The sequence below is a fragment of the Diabrotica undecimpunctata genome, chromosome 10, assembly GCF_040954645.1.
Source record: "Diabrotica undecimpunctata isolate CICGRU chromosome 10, icDiaUnde3, whole genome shotgun sequence".
In the NCBI taxonomy this organism is placed as follows: Eukaryota; Metazoa; Arthropoda; class Insecta; order Coleoptera; family Chrysomelidae; genus Diabrotica; species Diabrotica undecimpunctata.
Genome location: NC_092812.1, coordinates 32,699,429 through 32,720,039, shown reverse-complemented (window position 1 = coordinate 32,720,039; position 20,611 = coordinate 32,699,429). Strand labels below are relative to the sequence as shown.

The 20,611-nt window shown below is 31.8% G+C and overlaps 1 protein-coding gene across 1 annotated transcript in view; it reads left to right on the top strand.

The window, feature by feature from the left end:
- sosie (oogenesis-related potein sosie) overlaps nucleotides 1–20,611 on the top strand; it is a 44,255-nt gene that overhangs the window by 17,527 nt on the left and 6,117 nt on the right. The window contains exon 3 of the mRNA XM_072546246.1: nucleotides 7,649–7,816. Coding sequence (XP_072402347.1) covers nucleotides 7,649–7,816 — 168 coding nt within the window. The remainder of the gene's footprint in view (nucleotides 1–7,648; nucleotides 7,817–20,611) is intronic.

The window sequence follows — 20,611 nt, the reverse complement described above, 5'->3', positions numbered from 1 at the left end:
TATTTGTCTTTTTGGTCAAAAAATGTGTTGTTTATTCTTTCGGTATTTGTGAAGAAGTTTATCATCAGTTCTCCATTTTCGTTTTTACAATTCTCGTTATGGAAAAACCTAATATGTCAAATTTTATTCTTAAAATTTATTTCGTCATTCCATAGATATTTAATCTTTATTCATTAATTTTCTAGAGTGTGTCAATGTTTACTTTTATTATTTTATTCTAAGATGATCTTAAATTATATTGCTTTTTTTTCTAATTGCTTTCTCCAATGAATAACAATCTTGTTTAGAAATCTTACTCTTTCTTTTTTCTTGTAAACGTTCTTTTTTTTCTTCTCGTCAAAGGTTTTCATAATCCTGCACAGTTAATCTCGTTCTGCGCTGTTGAAGTGCAGTCGATTAATAGATCTTCATTCTTCATCGAACCAATCTTGGTTTTTCTGGCCTTGTGAGAATTGTTTAAAACTCTTTTAGCCGCTGTGTGTATAGCTTCTTTACATTTAGTCCAATGTTCTTCTACGCTTAGATTTTCTTCGTCTTTTGGTAACACTTTGTTCAGTAGCTTTATGGAAAAGCAGTGGTAAGTGGCAGTATGAAAAGAAATGGGGATTAAAGCTGGACATGGTGTACTGGGTGCATGGTGATCAAACCCTTCGAACCCTGGTGTACCTATACAGCGACAATGTGGTAAACTAAGATCCTTCAAACGGCTGCAAAAGTCAAACTCAGCAAGGTGCAAAGATTGCTTGTATGAAGATAACTGGTGTCATGCGTACTACTCCAACAGCAGCTATGGAGGCTCTACTAGGCCTTCCTCTTTTGCGTTTGATAATATAAGGAGTAGCAAGATTGGGAGCTTACAGAATAAAACAATCACTGAAACTTTGCAATGTAGGGACAGGGCATATGAGTATCAAAAGGACTGTGACAAAGGACATTTTTACTGAGAAACCAGACCACATGATCAAAAAATACAATTTTAAGAATTCGTATAGGACACTAATGTATTGATAAACAAGGAGTACCATAAACAACAGGGTAAGATCTGGTATGCAGATGGATCCAAAACTACAGAGGTTGTGGGGGCAGGAATATACTCCAATAATCCAAGAATTAGCGAAAGCTTTGCTTGAGGAAGAACTACACCGTTTTTCAAGCGGAGATTTATGCGATACTACAATGTTCAAAAGGAAAAAATGAGAGAGCTCTTAAAAAATGCGGATCCATATATTTCCTGACAGTCAAGCGGCACTGAAGGCACTGGCGTGTCAGGAAGTGACGTCTATGCTAGTGTGGGACTGCATCAAAAAACTAAATGGACTGGAAGACTGGAACAAGATTGAGCTTGTCTGGGTACCAGGACATCAGGATATCAAAGGCAACGAAAAAGCAGATTAACTTGCAAAAAGAAGGTCGAACGAATCAAACGAACCGGCTGTAACTCTGGGACTACCAAAGACTGCACTTCGTAGGGCTGTAGAGGACTGGGTCAAAGAGAGTTATGAGCAATATTGGGAGCGAATCCCAAAACGAACACATGAAAAAATCTTCATTGGTGGACCATGTAGAAAAAGAAAAATGGACCTCAACAAACTGAGAACAGTAACAGAAATGTTGACTGAGATTGCACCAGTAAGAGAATTGTTCAATAAGATAGGCATTTACAATGGTACCTCAACTTAAGACTCTGTGATAAGGAACTAGAAACTGTAAAACAAGTATTATGCGACTGCGAAGCGCTGGACTGTAAAAGACAAAAACTCTATGGGTAACCAAGAGGAGACCCTGGTGTATTTAGGACAAATAAAGCGAAAAGACCTGTACAATCTTCTACAGAGTACAAAAATCCTAGACTGGGTGTAGGAAACAACAATGAGCAGCAAACACAATAAGATTTAGCTAGATATGACCGATTTGCTTATTAATTGATTAAACTTCTTATGCCCCGTTAACAAATGGAACGTCTTAAAATTGTACTTCAGCCTAAAAGGTTTCAACTAATTTATAATATAAGTACCAAGAAAAAGATTTCGTAAAATAAACATTGTGATAGCATTTATAGACTATCAAAATGCTTTAGATAGAAGTAAAAAGTGGTCCAGGGAGAAAACAACATTTATGGCAACGATATATGAGTTTGGCGTGGAATTCGAAATGCTGATGAAATTTTTACATCTGCTAGAGAGGTACAATGCTGTATGACACTTAAAAAAGAAGATTCCCAAGAAGCGTAGAAAAGTTTTGCGTCCATACTCAGTCGACAGAGACGGTTTATCATCTAACAACTTTACTGGGTTGACTTTTGTCTACCACTTGTGCAGGCGAGACTGACATTTGGATGTTATAATTGTAATATCGTTCTTTTACACCCCATATAACTGATCCCATAATATGATATAAACCTATAGATTTTAATGGGATCATATAAAAAGGTATGGTAACATATAGATCAATATAACTACTAGTTTATCATTCAAAATGCGGCTCACTGTGAAATAAAATCGAAAATTGCAAACAGAAATACAAACTAATATTTTTAAAGAATGTTACTAGATTCTTCTGACCTCCTTCAACAATGTGACCTTTTGCCCTAATTTACCTATATACTACTTAATTACCACTTTTTCGTGTAGAACGTGGGAGGCAATCGAATAACTAGTGGTCAGTTTACTAATTTATGATCCTAGTTTATTTGTGAAATTCAACGCTGCTGGATTTGCATACGTCTGATAAGGGTACCCTACAGCCCTTTATATGCTTAGATGTGTATCGGCCTTTGAACCCCTTAGCCTATTTCACCTTTCGGTGTTGATCAAGATACGAAAAATTGGGGTGCTGTTGTGTGAGGAAGACACAAAAACGTTCGAGCAGTAAAAAAAGATGGAAAAGGACTGGAAAGTTACACTATGCATACTGATCAATATCAAATATATTTTCATAAAACTAAAAATATTACTTTCTACAAAGGAATGTTTAAGATTATATTCCATTGTAGTTGGATATAATGAGTTTTTGATAAAAATGTCATGACATGTTTCACAAAGGTTAATATAAAAGTCAACGACATTGTTTAAAATGGTGTTTACAATAAAGACAGTGTTATCTTTATACTTTATGTTCAAAATGAGCACACACTTATTTTTATTCTATTTTATCCGAGATAAATTTTATTTTATGTCTCAAAATAATTCATAAGGCTTGTGGTTACCACTATTTCGAGTAGGGTGCTAGGTAATCGAGGATTATACGGAAACGAAAGGTCTAATGAACTTAATAAATATATTATTGGGCATCGGTAATCTGCGCACAAAGCAAATTAAGAAGTTTGGACAAAAAACACGGTTCATCCAGATTATGAACAGCTTTATTCAAACTATGCAGATATAGCCCAGTCTGGTTAGAAAAAAGGTGGAAAAATGTTTCGCAGATATCTGAAGCTTTTAAGACATAGGTGGGGGATACTAGATGATGAATAGATGAAAAGATACTCCTAGTTTTACCTTGCGTTTTTTTAAGCAATAATTTATGGTCACAATTTGATTTTTTGTCTATAAATTCTTTCCCTTATATTTTAAATAAACAATATTTATGTCATTTTTTTATGTATGTTTATTTTCCCGTTTTTTTAATTAAAATTGATAAATAATTTACAGAGATAATTGCAAAAAAGCAGTTTTTTGCACTAATTTATAAACTTTATTAATTTTTTTATTAACAAAATAAAATAGTATTAATACATTTAAACATCAAGGAATTATCATCTTTTAGATTTTTGCGAAATTTCCCCCCGATCAGTCAAATATTTTATAAGTTATTTAATTTGTTTATCCCTGAGGCTAATTATTTAAACTATTGAGCTTGCCCTATGCATAATGCTAGACACATTCAGCAATTTCATAGGATTCTTTAAGACTTAGACTATCTCAGAAGTTATTGCACATAATAGCATAATAGCATATTGACATTATAGCATATTGAGTTTTCATCGAAATTATTTACAAAATAAACGTTTGAAAAAGGGGTATGTTTTTTACTTATAAACAATTGTAATAACTTCTATATTTTTCAAGCTACAGACTTGTACGTACAACCATTGGTTAGCTGGTAAAAAAGCTCACATTAAAAAATAAAAAACCTTCTATGACCAATAGGAACGAAGTTAGTGACTATTTTTAAAAAAATTATATCTCCATTGTTTATAAACATTAAGAAGTAAAATTTGCACAAATTTTGAATGAAAATCTAAACTTTATATTGAAACTTATAGCTATAAAATTTATCTAATTTTTCGAAACGACGGTACTTTCGAAAGATCGACATAGGAAAGTCGAGAGGATATCTGTTTCATCTCCGTTTTTTTTTCGGCATCGGAACTTCAAATTGCAACACGTAGGAAAAATTTACATTATCTTGGCTTCCTTCGCAGCTACAAGCCTCTTTTTTTTATTCTGGGGTAGCTCGTAGAAATATGAATAACTACATAGTTTTCACTGGCCGGAAAATATGGGAAAACTCGGAAAAATTGAGTCCATTTGAAATTCACCCTAAATACTTCTTTTTTTTAATTTGCTCTAATAGTCTGTCGCAGTATTAATAATGATGTCATAATTTTCACCCACCATAAATGTTAGAAAATCCCGGAAAATCAACATATGTTTTTTCATTTTATATCAATGATGTAATAATACTTATATATTTTATAAATTAAATTTCAGGTAATTTTTTACACATTATATTATTATATTCCTTATATTAATTATAATTGTTTGTATTTTTATAATTAACAATATTGATTTTTATTCTATTTTTCTTACAAATAAGATATACAATATTAACCTAATCTGCCTTACTGCTTTGATAAAATAAGTCGATTTTTTCATCACTTGCCTTATTAAATTTTGCAATGTTTATTGAACTTTACTTTTTTTATTTTCTTTACATACATTGGTTTAAAAGTTAAAATTTGGTTCATTTATTCGACTTCACTGTCAGGTCTGAACCTTTTTGTTGCAGGTTGTTTGTCTTCACTTATTAAGTCAGTCTTTCCATACATTAACATATTAATGGGCGATCTTAATGCCTAGGTGGGTCAAGGTAAGGTAGGAGAACAAGTAGGAAAATATGGGCTTGGAAACAGAAATGACAGAGGAGATCGATTGATTCAATTTTGGCAAAGTGAAGACTTCGTAATAACAAATACTTTTTTCAAATTATCTCCTCGACGGTTATATACATGGACATCTCCACAACATACCAAAGAAAAAATAGTGAGAAATCAAATAGACTACATTATGATAGCAAGGAGGTATCATAATGCTGTTAAATGTACTAAGACGTACCCATGAGCTGATATAGCCTCAGATCATAACCCGGTAGTTACTGTGATAGAGGCGAGACCAAAAAAGATTAGAAGACCACACAGAAAGGCACTAGATTTAAATAAACTTAGAAACAAAAATATACGACAAGAAACAGGAGAAGAAATAAATGAAAACCTCCTTTAGCGCAGCAACAAATTAACGATACAAACAACGTTAACCAAAAACTAAAGTACATAAATACAGCTATACAAACAGCAGAAAAGAAACATCTTACAAAAACAACAACAAAGAATAAGGGGTGGATGACACAAGATATACTAGACTTTATGGAACAAAGAAGAAAGTTGAAGAATTACCCAGACAAATACAAAGAAATTAATAAACACATAAAAAAAAATAAAAGAAGCTAAAGAGGAGTGGATTAAAGAACAACGTGAAGAAATGGAAACCTATGAGAAAAAGTACGATGCGTTCATTATGCACAGAAAAGTAAAAGAGATAACAGGAAGCATAAAGAAATGCCAAATAGGTAAACTTAAAGACAAAGATGGAAATCTTATTGTAGATCTAGATAATAAAATAAAAAGATGGACAGAATACCTGAATAAATTATTTGAAGACGATAGAAACAACTTAACTCAGATAATCAATGCAACTGGGGCAGACATATTGAAAGAAGAAGTAGAATACGCAATAAGAAACGCTAAAAATGGAAAAGCAAATGGACCTGATGAAATTCCTACAGAACTGTTGAAGCTTTTGAATGATAAATCCGTAACCATAATATTAAATTTTGCAGCGAGGAGCTAAAACAGTTTCCCCTCCACTTTCCTATGTCGATCTTTCGAAAGTAACTTCGTTTCGAAAGGTTTAAGTTTCGAAAAATTGGATGAATTTTATAGCTATAAAATTCAATATAAAGTTTAGATTTTCATTCAAAATTTGTGCAAATTTTACTTCTTAATGTTTATAAACAATGGAGATATAATTAACAAAAAAATTGTCGCTAACTTCGTTCCTATTGTTCATAGAAGGTTTATTTTTTTTGTTAAATGTGAGTTTTTTTATTTTTTACCAGCTATCTAATGGTTGTACGTACAAGTCTGTAGCTTAAAAAATATGGAAGTTATTGCAATTGTTTATAAGTAAAAAACATACCCCTTTTTCAAACGTTTATTTTGTAAATAATTTCGATGAAAACCTAATATTCATTTAACTTCTGAGATAGTATAGGTCTTAAAGAATCCTATGAAATTTGTTAAACGTGTCTAGCATCATTAATACGGCAAGTTCAATGGTTTAAATAACTAGTCCCAGGGATAAACAAATTGAATAACTGTTAAACTATTTGACCGATCGGGGGGAAATTTCGCACAAATTTAAAGGACGGTGATTCCTCAATTTTGAAATGTATTAATAACATTTTGTTTTGTTAATAAAAAAATTAATTAAATTTATAAATTAGTGCAAAAACACTGCTTTTTTGCAAATATCTCCGTAAATTATTTATCAATTTTAATTGAAAAAACGGGAAAGTAAAGATATTCTTGATATAAAAAAATGGTATAAATATTGTTTATTTAAATTATAAGAGAAAAAACTTATAGATAAAAAATCAAATTCTGACCATAAATTATTGTTTAAAAAAAACGCAAGGTAAAAATAGGAGTATCTTTTTATCTATTCGTCATCTAGTAACCCCCACCTATGTCTTAAAAGCTTCAGATATCTGCGAAACATTTTGCCGTGAAATCGATGATTTTTGTATAACCAGACTGGGCTAATACCCAAAGTCTGGAGAAAAGATAAAGTCGTTGCCTTGTTTAAACCTGGCAAAGATCTCAACGACCCCAAAAGCTATCAGCGTTCTTTTTTTGGTTCGGCGGTTCTTTTGATGTAAGCCGCTTTCGCTACAGTTAGTGTGTTTGAGAATGTACAAACAGACATAATGCTATGGCTGTCAATCTGATCATTCTCGCTGACTACAAGATTGCTTAGCTACTTTGACTACTTGATTAGCGTTAAAATCACCCGTTAAAATTAGGCGGTGTGTGTTATCTTTTTCCACAGCTCTATGTAAATCTTCATAAAAGTTTTGGATTGTTTCATCGCTATGGCTTTAGACGGGAAAGATCATGTACTTCACAAATACTAAATCTTACCAAACATATCGAAGATATGGGGGGTGGAGTATCCGGGGCGGTATTTGTACTTGTAGATCACAGGAGACTTCTCCAAAAACTATACATTAGACAGTAAACTCACTGTATATAAAAACTCCTACCGTTAAAAAAGTTGAATGAATCCTTTTAAATCCAATTTGTTTTTAGGGCCTAACCATCTCTGTCAAAATGATGACGAATGTGTCGACAATGCAGTTTGTGTCGAACCTAAAGAGAAGAAATCGAATAATTTTCCATCCACCGGAAATAACAACCCTATTTTAATCTGTCAATGTACGGAGGGTTTATACCCTGGAATTGGGGGTCAATGTAGTGGTAAGTCCTTTTTATTTTATAATTACCTTTATTGCTAACAATGTATTTGATAAAATATTGGTGTTTATTGCCAACGTGAATTTAATTCTTTTAACTGAATTTTGAGCATTGTGCAAATTAATATATACGAAATATTTTTACACTACAGCAGTTTATTTGTAAATATTCAAATATTTAACTTCGGTTTTAGTTTTTTAATCTGAATGAAGTTTCTTCTTCTTCTTGATGTGCCTATCCGTTACGAATGTTGGCGATCATTATGGCAATCTTTATCTTATCTGCAGCAGCGCGGAAAAGCTGCACAGATGTTGTATTAAACCAGATTCTGAGGTTCTTTAACCAAGATGTCCTTCTTCTTCCTGGACCTCGTTTTCCAAATATTTTTCCTTGCAGGATGGCTTAAAGGAGAGCATATCTGGATTCATTTCGCATAATATGTCCGAAGAACTGTAACTTTCGAGATTTGATAGTGGTCAGTACCTCTCGGTTCTGAGGACCTCCTCATTTGTGACTCGGTCAATCCACGAGATCTTAAGCATTCTCCGATATAGCCACATCTCAAATGCTTCCAGTTTCTGCACATATCTTCGTTCAAGATCCACGATTTCAACACCATAAAAAAGTACAGAGAAGATGTAGCATCGCAGCATTCTTACTTTTGTATCAAGAGAGAGGTTGTGACTCTTGAAGAAGGTCCCCATCCAATTGAAGGTGGATCTAGCTTTTCCGATGCGTGCTCTTATCTCCTGGTTGTTGGTCCATTCTTCATTTATTATGGTGCCGAGCTAGTTGTAGTGCATCACTCTTTCTACAGGGGATTGGTTGACGTAGAGTTGACCTAGAGTTGACCTTCTGCTATCTGAATGCAGGTATCCTTTTGTAATTACAATTTTTTAAATGTTTCTATTGTTTTTGGGCGTTCAGCAAACAAAGAGATGATATAAATAATTGTATATTTTAAAAATAAATTAGTTCTTCGTTAAGCTGGAGGAAGATAAGTTTTATGTCGTATTGTGAATATCACATGTTTACAATTTTGCTTCATTTACTTTGATTTCCATGTCTCCTTGCGGGTTTATATGTGATGCAAGAACAGGTGTGTCATCATCATATATGGCAGCTGTAGCTAATCTGGTAGTTGGTAATAAATAAAAAATATAAAACAGGGTTAATAACGCTGCCTTGAGGTACACCAGACTGCTCGCAGATATAGACGGGACAATGTACATTAAGTAAGAAATGATTTAGTTGCAGCTACAGGACGAAATAAGAACAATAAGACTTTTATACAATAAGTTAATTAACGAAAAAACAATAAAAGATCAAAAAGAAAACAGGCACCGAATGAAGATCATCCGTGGAATTCGATCGATACGATTTACAACAGCAACTTTTGATAAACCAAAATTATTTACGATCATAATTTTATTATTAAATTACTTTTTGATTATTTTTAACTAAATTTACCTAAAATTATATATATATATATATATATATATATATATATATATATATATATATATATATATATATATACAGATTGAACGAATTTAAAACGGAACATACGAAATCAATGTATTTCGGCTCAACTCCGCTCTAGGTGGTTAGCCAAAAAAAGGTTGTCAAATAATTATATTATAAAAATCCAATACTTCAGCGGGCTGCTGGATTCTGAACTCATTCAAGAACAAGTCAAAACTCCACCCAAATAGGTTGACTAGAATCACTGTGAAAACTAGACTACACAAGCAGTTATTATGCTGTCAAACCACCTATTTTTTAGTTATAGTCCAAGAGATAGAGCCGAAATTTTGAACTGATCAGTAATATGACATTTCTCTATTGGAATATATTCATTGTAACTGGGTTAAGACTTTGCCTTACAGGCGGACGCCCCTCGTGGTACAGGGGGTGGCTGTACAGGGATGAAGTTGTAATTTTTTTCGGAAAAATTAACGATCGATAATATGGCTGAAAATTTGCCCAGAGTAAGATCTTGGTATAACTAGACGAAATCCCAAAGGGCGGACGCGAGAGTGGATACATAAGGGGTGGCGGACAGGGGTGAAATTGCAATTTTTTGGAGAAAAATTAACGATAAGTAATATGTCCGCCATTTTCATGGCTCATTATTTAGCCTTTAAAAACTCTAAATCCAAAAGAGCGGACAGCTGGGTTGGTACAGAGAGCCATAAAACGGGGTCAAATGTACCACTTGCCTGCGCATTTTAGGTTTCGGTAACAATTTTCAAACTGATTTTATTATAATATTTTTATACCGATTGATTTGAAAATTTGTATGCTCACTTCTGTTACTATTCTGAAAAGCGTCAAGTGGAGTTTTCCTCAAAATTTTCCAAAAAATTTCCGTAAATGAAAATTTTCGTAATTTTTTGAGGTAAAATCTAATTTGTAGAATCCTTTCGATTTTCTGTCAGTTATACCATGATTTTTTTCCAAAAATTTTCAAACGATTTTTCCGATAAGAAAAAAAAAATTTAGAAAAACTTTTCTAAAACCTTTGATAAAACTCTACGTCATCGTCTGAATCTTTTATAGAATATTTTGTAGTTTTAAAATGATATTATGAATATGTTTTTTTTTTCAAACTAAAGTCATACTTACTTTACAAATCACATTTTTTTCTTAAATATAAATATTTTACGAATTAATTTTTAATTGAATAAATGTTTGATATTTGATATTTTATTAAATTAAAGTAATGTTATAATGTTAACTATTAAATATTTTTGGTATAACAAATAGTAATTTTACTTATTTCCTATTACAATAAAAAGGTTTTTAAATTTATATTGCATAAATAATGGTTGTTCAGATATAAGAAAAATTTAATTTATTATTACATTAATAATCAAATACAAAATATATTATTTCTATTTACCAATAGGTAAAATTCAGTTTGTAGAATTCCTTTAACATTTTACAAATAATTATTAATAAAAATAAATTTAATAGTGGAATTATCAATTTTTTAAGTTTTGAAATTTATTTTGAAGATGTTTTTTAATATTTTTTTTAACTTTCAAATTGATTTAATTTTTTTTTCATTAGTTAATTATAATTTAACAAATTCTGTTTGGACATTAATTTTGCATCATTATTATTTTAAAATATTAAAATAATAATGATGCGCGTTCCATTTAGATCAGTAATTCTAGACGCATGCGCTAAATGTAATAAGTATCAAGCTGCTTTTATCCAACTTGGTGAAACCGACTTCGATTGTAATGAAGTTTTTGAAACCTTAGAAACTTTCATATGTCACTTATATGGAACAGGACTGACGAGAACAATTCCAAAAAGAAAAGTAAACGATGTCAGATTTTCACTATTTAACCGGCAGTATAAGTTGCATGATGTGAACGAGCCTTTTAAAAAAAAACTAAAAAATTTCGATGCTTCAAGCTTACCACCATGTCAAGATGAATTACACCAACATCTACTGCGAGCCCATTATATTTCAAATATTTGGACAAATTCTCATAAAAAAGTACCAACAGAATTGATTGATGAAGAACATGGTTGGGAGTTTGAAGATGAAACATATAAATTCAAATGGTTTAGTGGACCTCAGATGCCAGAATCAGTTCGAGAAGTAGTGATTGAAAATGAAGCAGATAATGAATGTGATATTATTGAAAGTGAAAGTGACGAAGATGATGACATTAATGAAAGTGAGAAAAAATTACGAAAATTTTCATTTACGGAAATGTTTTTGGAAAATTTTGAGGAAAACTCTACTTGACGCTTTTCAGAATAGTAACAGAAGTGAGCATACAAATTTTCAAATCAATCGGTATAAAAATATCATAATAAAATCAGTTTGAAAATTGTTACCGTGACCTAAAATGCGCAGGCAAGTGGTACATTTGACCCCGTTTTATGGCTCTCTGTACCAACCCAGCTGTCCGCTCTTTTGGATTTAGAGTTTTTAGGGACTAAATAATGAGCTATGAAAATGGCGGACATATTACTTATCGTTAATTTTTCCCCAAAAAATTGCAATTTCACCCCTGTCCGCCGAACCTTATGTATCCACTCTCGCGTCCGCCCTTTAAGATTTCGTCTAGTTATACCAAGATCTTACTCTGGGCAAATTTTCAGCCATGTTATCGATCGTTAATTTTTCCGAAAAAAATTACAACTTCTTCCCTGTATAGCCACCCCCTGTACCATGAGGGGCGTCCGCCTGTAAGACAAAGTCTTAATACAGTTACAATGAATATATTCCAATAGAGAAATATCATATTACTGATCAGTTCAAAATTTCGGCTCTATCTCTCCGACTATTAGGCAAGCTCCTCTTTCCTTTAAAGGAAACAGATAGTTGAACGATATTTTATACAATGTCTATCACCGGGTATGGATTTATTTTTGTCCAAGTTTTATATTGGTCCACTATTTCAAATGCAGTTCAAACAGACATATATTAAATTGTATGTTCCGTTTTAAATTCGTTCAATCTGTATATATATATATATATATATATATATATATATATATATATATATATATATGTATATACATATATATAAATTGATTAATAATCACATTTCTCTTGTTTAAACAAAGTATGTACAAAATTACTTACTGGCTTGAGCAAATTACTTGTCTTTGTCAAGTATCGATCGCTATATCGCTACTAGGCTGAAACTACATATCAATTCAAGCTTAATGATATGCAAAAATGCGCAAGATAACGAATTTACTGTATATAGCATAATGGTAATAAACAAATGCGGTATTTTTGCGCAATAAAAAAAAATGTATGATACCAAAAATAGTTCTACTACAAAAATCAAAAGTGAAACGAATTTTGGTTTAAAATAAAATTCGCGCTTGTTAAGAATCAGCATATTTTAGTGTTGTTAGAATTTATACAAGGAGGTTCAAACAGAACAACACATAATATCTGTCGAAAGGAAATCTACAATAAACGAGAAAACAAGAACCACTATCTTTTTTTTTAATTACAAAAAACCCGCTTCAACTTAATAAGGTTATTAGCGGAACGGTAAAGTCTTTTAAAAACAAAAGTAGGTTATCTAGGTATAGTGTTTTTTGAATTTAAAATGTCTTTAAGATCGTTTGGTAAATGGTATTTAATTCTGTGACGATTGAACTTTTCGCACTTTTCCACTAACACATGTTTTACCGGAAGGGATAATCCACACTGATCACTAGACTTCGGCAAATATGCATATTGCATATTTTGCATATTGTGCATATTTTATGCAAATATTTCATATTTTGGCATATTTGTATAAAAGTTTGCATAAAGTGCATAAAAGTTCAGATTTTTATACTGTATTTGAAAATTTTTAAACATACCAATTTATTTTAATTCTTGTATAAAATTTTGTAGTCATTTTAATCAAGAAATGATCTAAGTACGTAATCTCTACAGGTACAAAACATTTACAATTTCAAAGAAGATCAATTTAAGTAGCCCTCAACATTCTTAGAAAGTCTCGGTCACTGAGGCATTCAGTTATTGGATAATCGCTAAGGGTTCGCTCATTTGCATTTTATGATCTAATGCCCAAATCTATCTACAATTTATTGTATCTTAACAGCAGGTAAACGGCTAATAGTTTTGTTCCTAATTTAGGGATTTTCCAAAATCTCCCAGTTTATTGAATTAGGTACCTAAACATTTCTAATTTGATGCTCAGATTTGTAAATCATTTTTGTTTTGATATTCAACGCGTAAACACTCGTTGTGCGTAACAAAAAGGAAGATTGTGATTTTATAATGCCTAAAACAACCAGTGCTTCAACTTGGATTAAACCTTATAAAGAGCTGTCTATGGATATGGGAAAAATCTACTGTTCAGTCTGTGGCAAAATTGTAAGTATCTAATATTTTTTATTAAATATCTAATATTTCATACATACAGGGTGTTTCCAAATGACACTTACAACGTTTGACTGTAGATACTTCTCGAAAAATTGAACAAAACGATATAGTTAATGAGGGGTCAAACTTATTTACTTTTCGAGATACAGGGTGTTAAAATTAAAAAAAATTAAATTCTTTTAGTTAATAACAACAATAACTTTAAAACCAATAAACGTATTTACTTGAAATTTAGTACTCGTAGGTTGTTTTTAAATGAAAAATAGCTTCCTTTAGTGAGAAAAAATTGTTCATGGTACAATACAATGGTGTGTATTTAGAAAAATTTTTCACCTTTACTTTTTTTTATGAAGTCAGCTATTCTAAAACACAATTATTTTTATTGTAATTGAATTAACAAAAAAAACTTTTGTTGAATTTTAAAATAAGTTATATGATGTACTAATGGTTAGTAACAAAAACTAATTTGTGGATTAATACTGCATTTAAAACACTTAGCGAGTGTTTTTTTTTTCCAAACCAGTTATTTGATTAACCAAAAACACCTTGTATATTTTTATATTTTAAAGGTTGGGTTAAAATAAAGGTTTTTATTTTTATTTATAGATAGCATGTGAGAAGAAATTTCAGATAGACCAACATGTGAGAACTGCTTCACACATTGCAAAAAAAGGAAAAATAGGAGGAAAACATCAAACTTCAATGGCTAAATGTTTCCAATCTACTTCAAAAAAATTAGATGAGCAAGAAACTTTTAATGAAGACTTGTGTCGCGCATTAGTGTCTGCAAACATACCGCTTTCAAAATTAGCAAATGTAAATTTTAGTTCGTTTCTAAAAAAATATTGCAAACTTAATATTCCAAGTGATCGGTCTCTAAGAAGAAATAATGTGAACGGGCTATACTCGTCGGTGTTAATTAATATTAAGGAAGAAATTGCAGATAATTATTTTTACATATCTGTAGACGAAACCACTGATTCCTCAGGAAAGTATATTGCTCATTTATTGATTGGTGTTCTTAAAGAAGATACCTTACCAAAATCTCATCTTATTTCATGCCAGCAACTTAAGAAAACAAATGCTTTAACAATTTCGCGTTTTATACAAGAAACATTAGCAACTTTTTTTCTTCCGACAACTATTCCTTCTAATAAATTACTGCTTATTTTATCGGATGCTGCTCCTTATATGGTGAAAGCAGGACAAAATTTAAAAATATTTTTCCCAGATTTAATACATGTTACTTGTGTAGCGCATGGATTAAACAGAGTTGCAGAGGAAATACGAAAAAAGTTTCCTCTTGTAAATACCATGATATCCAGTGTCAAAAAAGTATTTCTTAAATCTCCTATAAGAATTCAACTTTGTAAAGAAATGCTACCTAACATTCCTCTTCCACCACAACCTATTTTAACGCGATGGGGAACATGGTTAGAAGCAGCTAATTTTTATGCAGATCATTTTGTTAAAATAAAGAACATAATTGATACGTTAACAGATGAAAGTTCCCAATCTCTTTTGGATTCTAAACAAACTTTTCAGAGTAACTTGCTTCACAAGAACTTTCATTTATAAAATCAAATTTTAGTTTTGTTTAAAAAACAATTACTCAGTTAGAATCACCAAAACTGTCACTGTTCGAAAGTACAGCATTAATAAAAGAATTTGCGTCATGTTGTCGGAACGTTAGAGGTATTATTAGAAAAGATATTTTAAAAAAATTTAAAGCTACTATGGAAAAAAATAAAGGTTACCATATTCTTTCTGAAGTAGTCAGTGTTCTAGCTGGAAATATTTCGGAAACAATTAATTTAGAACCAAATGTTTTGGTTAGTTTGAAAAATGCTCCCGTTACATCAGTTGATGTTTAACGAAGTTTTTCCATATATAAATATATGTACTCAGACAGAAGCCACAAGTTTTTGTTAGAAAATTTTGAACACCACTTGGTCATTTATTGTTACCATAATTCTAAATAAGTTTATTCATACTTAAAAATGATGTAGTTACTTAAAATAAATGTAAATCTTAATGAATAGTAGGAAATATTTAGTTATGTACACTTTTTTTTTAAATAAAATTGTTACTATTTTACGATTTTTTTATTTATTTGTATGCATATTTTGTAAAATATTTGCATATTTTCGGGTAAACACGTGCATATTTATGCGCATATTTTCTACATTTTTATTTGCATATTTGCCGAAGTCTACTGATCACAAATTGAGCGATTAATATTTTGTTCATCTTATTTGCATTTGCGTGTAGTACCGCTTGGTAAATTGCATAGAGTTCTCCTGTTAACACAGTTGCTGAGACTGAGACACCCCTGGTCCTACAGCAGGGAGAAGACCATCAGATGATGGTCGACGAACTCTGCAGAGGAGGCTCCGAAACGACTGAGGCTGCCCCCTCCTCGACCGAGGAGGAAATGGACACCTAAAAGAACCCAAACGATACCTAAGCCATGGGCAAGGACGTCGGAAAAAATAAGGTTACTATTATTCAATGCAACCTCCAACACAAAAAGGTGGCAACGGCGACACTATGTCGCCGCCTGGATGTAACGGAGGATGCAATAGCACTAATCCAAGAACCTTGGATAAATAAGACCGAAATAACTGGTCTTAGCAGTCTAAACGCTCAAATTTTCAGCTTACCAAGCAATCAACAACCGAGAACAGCAATATATGTTCATACATACATTTTGGAACAATGTCAACATCCAGTAAAAGCAAAACTATACGCAGACGATCTGGTTATCCTACTAAGAGGAACAAATCTAGAATCCACCCAAAGAATCCTACAAAGCGCATTAAATAATCTCCAGAAATGGTCTGACAAAACAGGACTCAGTTTCTTTAACGAAAAAACAAAATGCTTGCTCTTCTCAAAAAAGCGAAAAGATAATAATCCAATTTTAACATTGAATGGTAAGAATCTGATCTTTGTAAAAGAAATAAAGATTCTCGGTCATACATTTGACAATACATTGAATTGGAAAAGTCACATTAAAAATCTAAAAGGTACTTGCCAGCAAAACATTAATATTTTGAAGACACTGTCAAACATCACCTGGGTCAGCGATACGGCAACTCTTCTACGAATCTTTTCATCCTTAGTTCGATCAAAAATTGACTATGGCTCAGTGGTATATAACTCAGCCAAGAAATCTGTTCTTAAAGAACTAGATGTAATTCAAAATACATATGCAGTGAGTCAGAGCAAACCCCTTTAGAATTTAGAAGAGATTTTTTAAGTTTGTCGTTTGCTTGTAAAGTTCTATCCTCTCTAGATAACCCAGTCTACCACAACGTTCATAGCAATCGTTTTAGCAACTACTTCTCATCTCATGCTCAATCTAATCCACCTTTCTATGAACAAATTAACCGATTACTTCATAAATATAGCATAATATTCCCGATATTATACCACCCTTCCGAAAACCTCCTCCTCCATGGACTGTAAATAAACCACCAGTAATCACTGATCTATCAAAATTTAATAAACATGAATCCCCACCTTATTAATAAACTACTTCAAAGATATTATGGATAGATTTAGCGACTACCGACAGATCTACACAGATGCATCAAAAACAACGGACGGAGTCGGCGCAGCCATTTTCTGTAATACTCATAATGCTAAATTTAAGTTGCATAACAACTGGACTATCTCCAATGCAGAATTATACGCAATCCTTGAAGCTCTAAAATTCATTTACAAAACGAACCAGAGAAATTACACAATCATAACTGACTCAATGAATGCCCTTTGTGACATCCAAAACATATACTCCATCAACCTTATTCATAAAGACATTTACAAAGAACTTTAAAATGCTGCAAAGGAAAACAAACACGTGGTATTAATCTGGGTTCCATCTCATATTGGAATACACGGTAACGAGGTTGTGGACCGTCTAGCTCACGAAGCAGCGACAAGTGATGGTCAAGTGCAATTAAATAAAATAGTGCCAAGTGATCTTAAATTGTGCTTAAAAAACGTAGTTAGTTGTGCATGGCAAAACAGTGGCAGTGTTCCGAAAAACTAAGGCAAATTAAAGACAATGCTTTACAAAAACAAGCCTTTGTGTTACCTAGAAAAAAACAAGTCATCTTTTCTCGACTTCGACGTGTTCACACCCGCCATACACATCTTTACCGAATTACAAGAGAAAATCCTCCATACTGCAACCAGTGTCAAACCAACAGTATAGTAAGGCATATTTTAACCGAATGTCAATTTTCCAGGAAACGAGAAGTAAACTTAACCTTCGCAGCGAAATAGGCGAGCTTCTTAGAGACAACAATCATCAAAACAATATTATAAAGTTTTTAACGGCTATGGGCATAAAAGATATTTTAGTTCAGGAAATGAAGCTCGAAAAAAGTTAAAACCTCGCAATTTTTTCGTCCTGCATGGATTGAGTTGAAATTTTAACATAAGGTAGGTGATAGCCCAAGGATCAAAATCTATATCGAACCGAAGTGCGCTGAAGGGTTTTAGGGGTGAAAACTACCCCTAATTGTCAAAAATTATAAAATAACATATTAAACCTGAATATGGGTAAGATTTGGTTTGAATTAGTTAAATAATGATTATTTTATACTTTTGAATAGAGTTCCATCATATTTCAACCCTTAAAAAGCAACCCTTGTTAGAGATTAATGTAAAAAAATTACTAATTCTAAAAAAATGATTTCGCCTTGGATCGATTTGGATAAAAATTTGGATTTAAGCTCAACTCACCCTCTGCTTTATAGTTTATGTCATGCCGATGAACCCTGATTGTTCTTAGAAGTGAAAACTACCCCTAATTTTCAAAAATTTTAAAATAACATTACAAATTTTAAAATGAGTGAAATTTGGTTTGGATTAGTTAAATAGTGATTTTTTTATACTTTAAAATACAATTTCATAAATTTTCAACCCTTCAAAATCAATTGTTATGAGTGCTATAGGTGAAAACAATTTTTTGCCAAAATTTTGCAACTTTTCAACTTTTGAAAATCACCCTTTACAACATTGCAGTTTTTATAAACTAATTTAATAGATATAAATTGAAAAAAGTAGAATTAAATACAAAAAAATTTATCAACATAAAAAGGCACCATATATTCTTATACATTTACATAAATAGTTGAAAATATTTACATTTATAGGTAAAACAATTATAATATTAATTTTATTCGTCGTCAATTACATCTTCATTGTGATCTATGTCATCCTCATCTTCTTCAATTATTGGTGGACTATTATTGCACCCTTCACCTGAGCACCCAGAACAAGTAGAGTTACAGTATAAACCAACTGTTCTGCACCCACATGAAACGCCGCATCCTTTTTTGCATTGGCAAAAGTTCATCGGGTGCAGGTTGTTTGTTCATGCGTACGGGTAATAACAAACCATGTTTGGAATACCATCCCCAATCTGTTGCTCTGATATTTTCATTGCCAAGCCACTGTTGAATTTGGTAATAGCATCTTTTTGAATGCTCATCTAAGGCATCAACAGTGGGCAGAAAGGATGATAGCTTAACCGCACAGTTTTTCGTTGTAGCTTTGATGAACTGTTCGTACCGCATCTGCTCGAGAAAAGCTTCCAAATCTTTTATTTTTTTTTTAACTTGGTAAGCTGCGTACATTATTGCACAGTATCTGCCAGCATCTAAAATATCTTCAAACTTAGCAGTACTACTGTAAACAATTTCGGCATGTTCCCTCATGTTAGGTCTTTTTTGAAGAATATCAAAAAAATTTTTTTTACCTTTATTGTAAAAAGCAGATACAGTATCACAGCCAGTAAAAGCATGGGAAAAAGCTTAATTTTGAACTATCTGGGTACCCTATTTCAAAACTTTTAGATGAATATAATGTAGAAGAAGAATTTTGTTTCCCAAGTTTTAGAAAATAAATATCTTTCTCTATTTTTTCTAAATTAGCTCTGGCTGTTAAGACACAAGGATGTCGATATCTTCTGCTACAATGATTTTTTGTAAATCTGACCTATCCTGAATAGCCAATTCAACGACTAGCCCGTCAGCTTCACCTTAACTTTGATGGCATTGAATAGATTAATTCTTAAATTCCGCTATAAGTAGTTGTAAAAAATTAATTGGTTTTTTTAACGTATTTCCTTCATTTTTATTCAAAAACGATTTTATAGAGGTTTTTAAGAGCTACAAGGATCTGTGAATTAAATCTTTTTGGAACCCTTGGTTTTTAAATGGAGTGAGTTTAAAGGGCTCGAAAAAGATGGTGCTTGATCGTAAATCGATGCTTTAAACGGCTATATCTCGCCAAATATTCATTGTACAACAAATCTAAATAAAGGAAAATTTTAGTCATTAAAAAAGCTACAATTTAGTACATTTTTATTTTTTTCATATATTCAGTATTTTCGGGGATATTTAAAAAAAGAAGGGTAAAAAATATGAAATTGTAAATCGTTTCTCGCTTTAAGCTGTACTTTTTCTAAAACTAAGCATTTTAAATGGGTCAAACTTCTTGGACGTATTAACAATACATGTACAAAGAGAATTGCAGAAGGGTGAAGATCGATTTTAATTATGGAGGTAGTTAGGGGGTTGTTTTCATCGATTTTTTCGTAAAAAAATGAGGTATTCACCTTATTTTCATTATAACTCACTCAATTTTTGAGCTAGAGTCTTTTTTTTTTATTTTTATGATAGGTCTATTTATGCTCTTTAAAAAAGGTTCTATGAGTTTTCTTCCAAAAATGCATCATTTTCCCGATATTTGACTTTGAATCTTTCAAAAATTGGCATTTGAAGAAAACCGCTGAACATTGATAGGCCGTATTTCGGTTCCTATTATATCGCAAAAACATTTTAAAAAATAAACTGTATTTGTCTTTTTAAAAGCTACAAATTTGTTCTCAACAATTT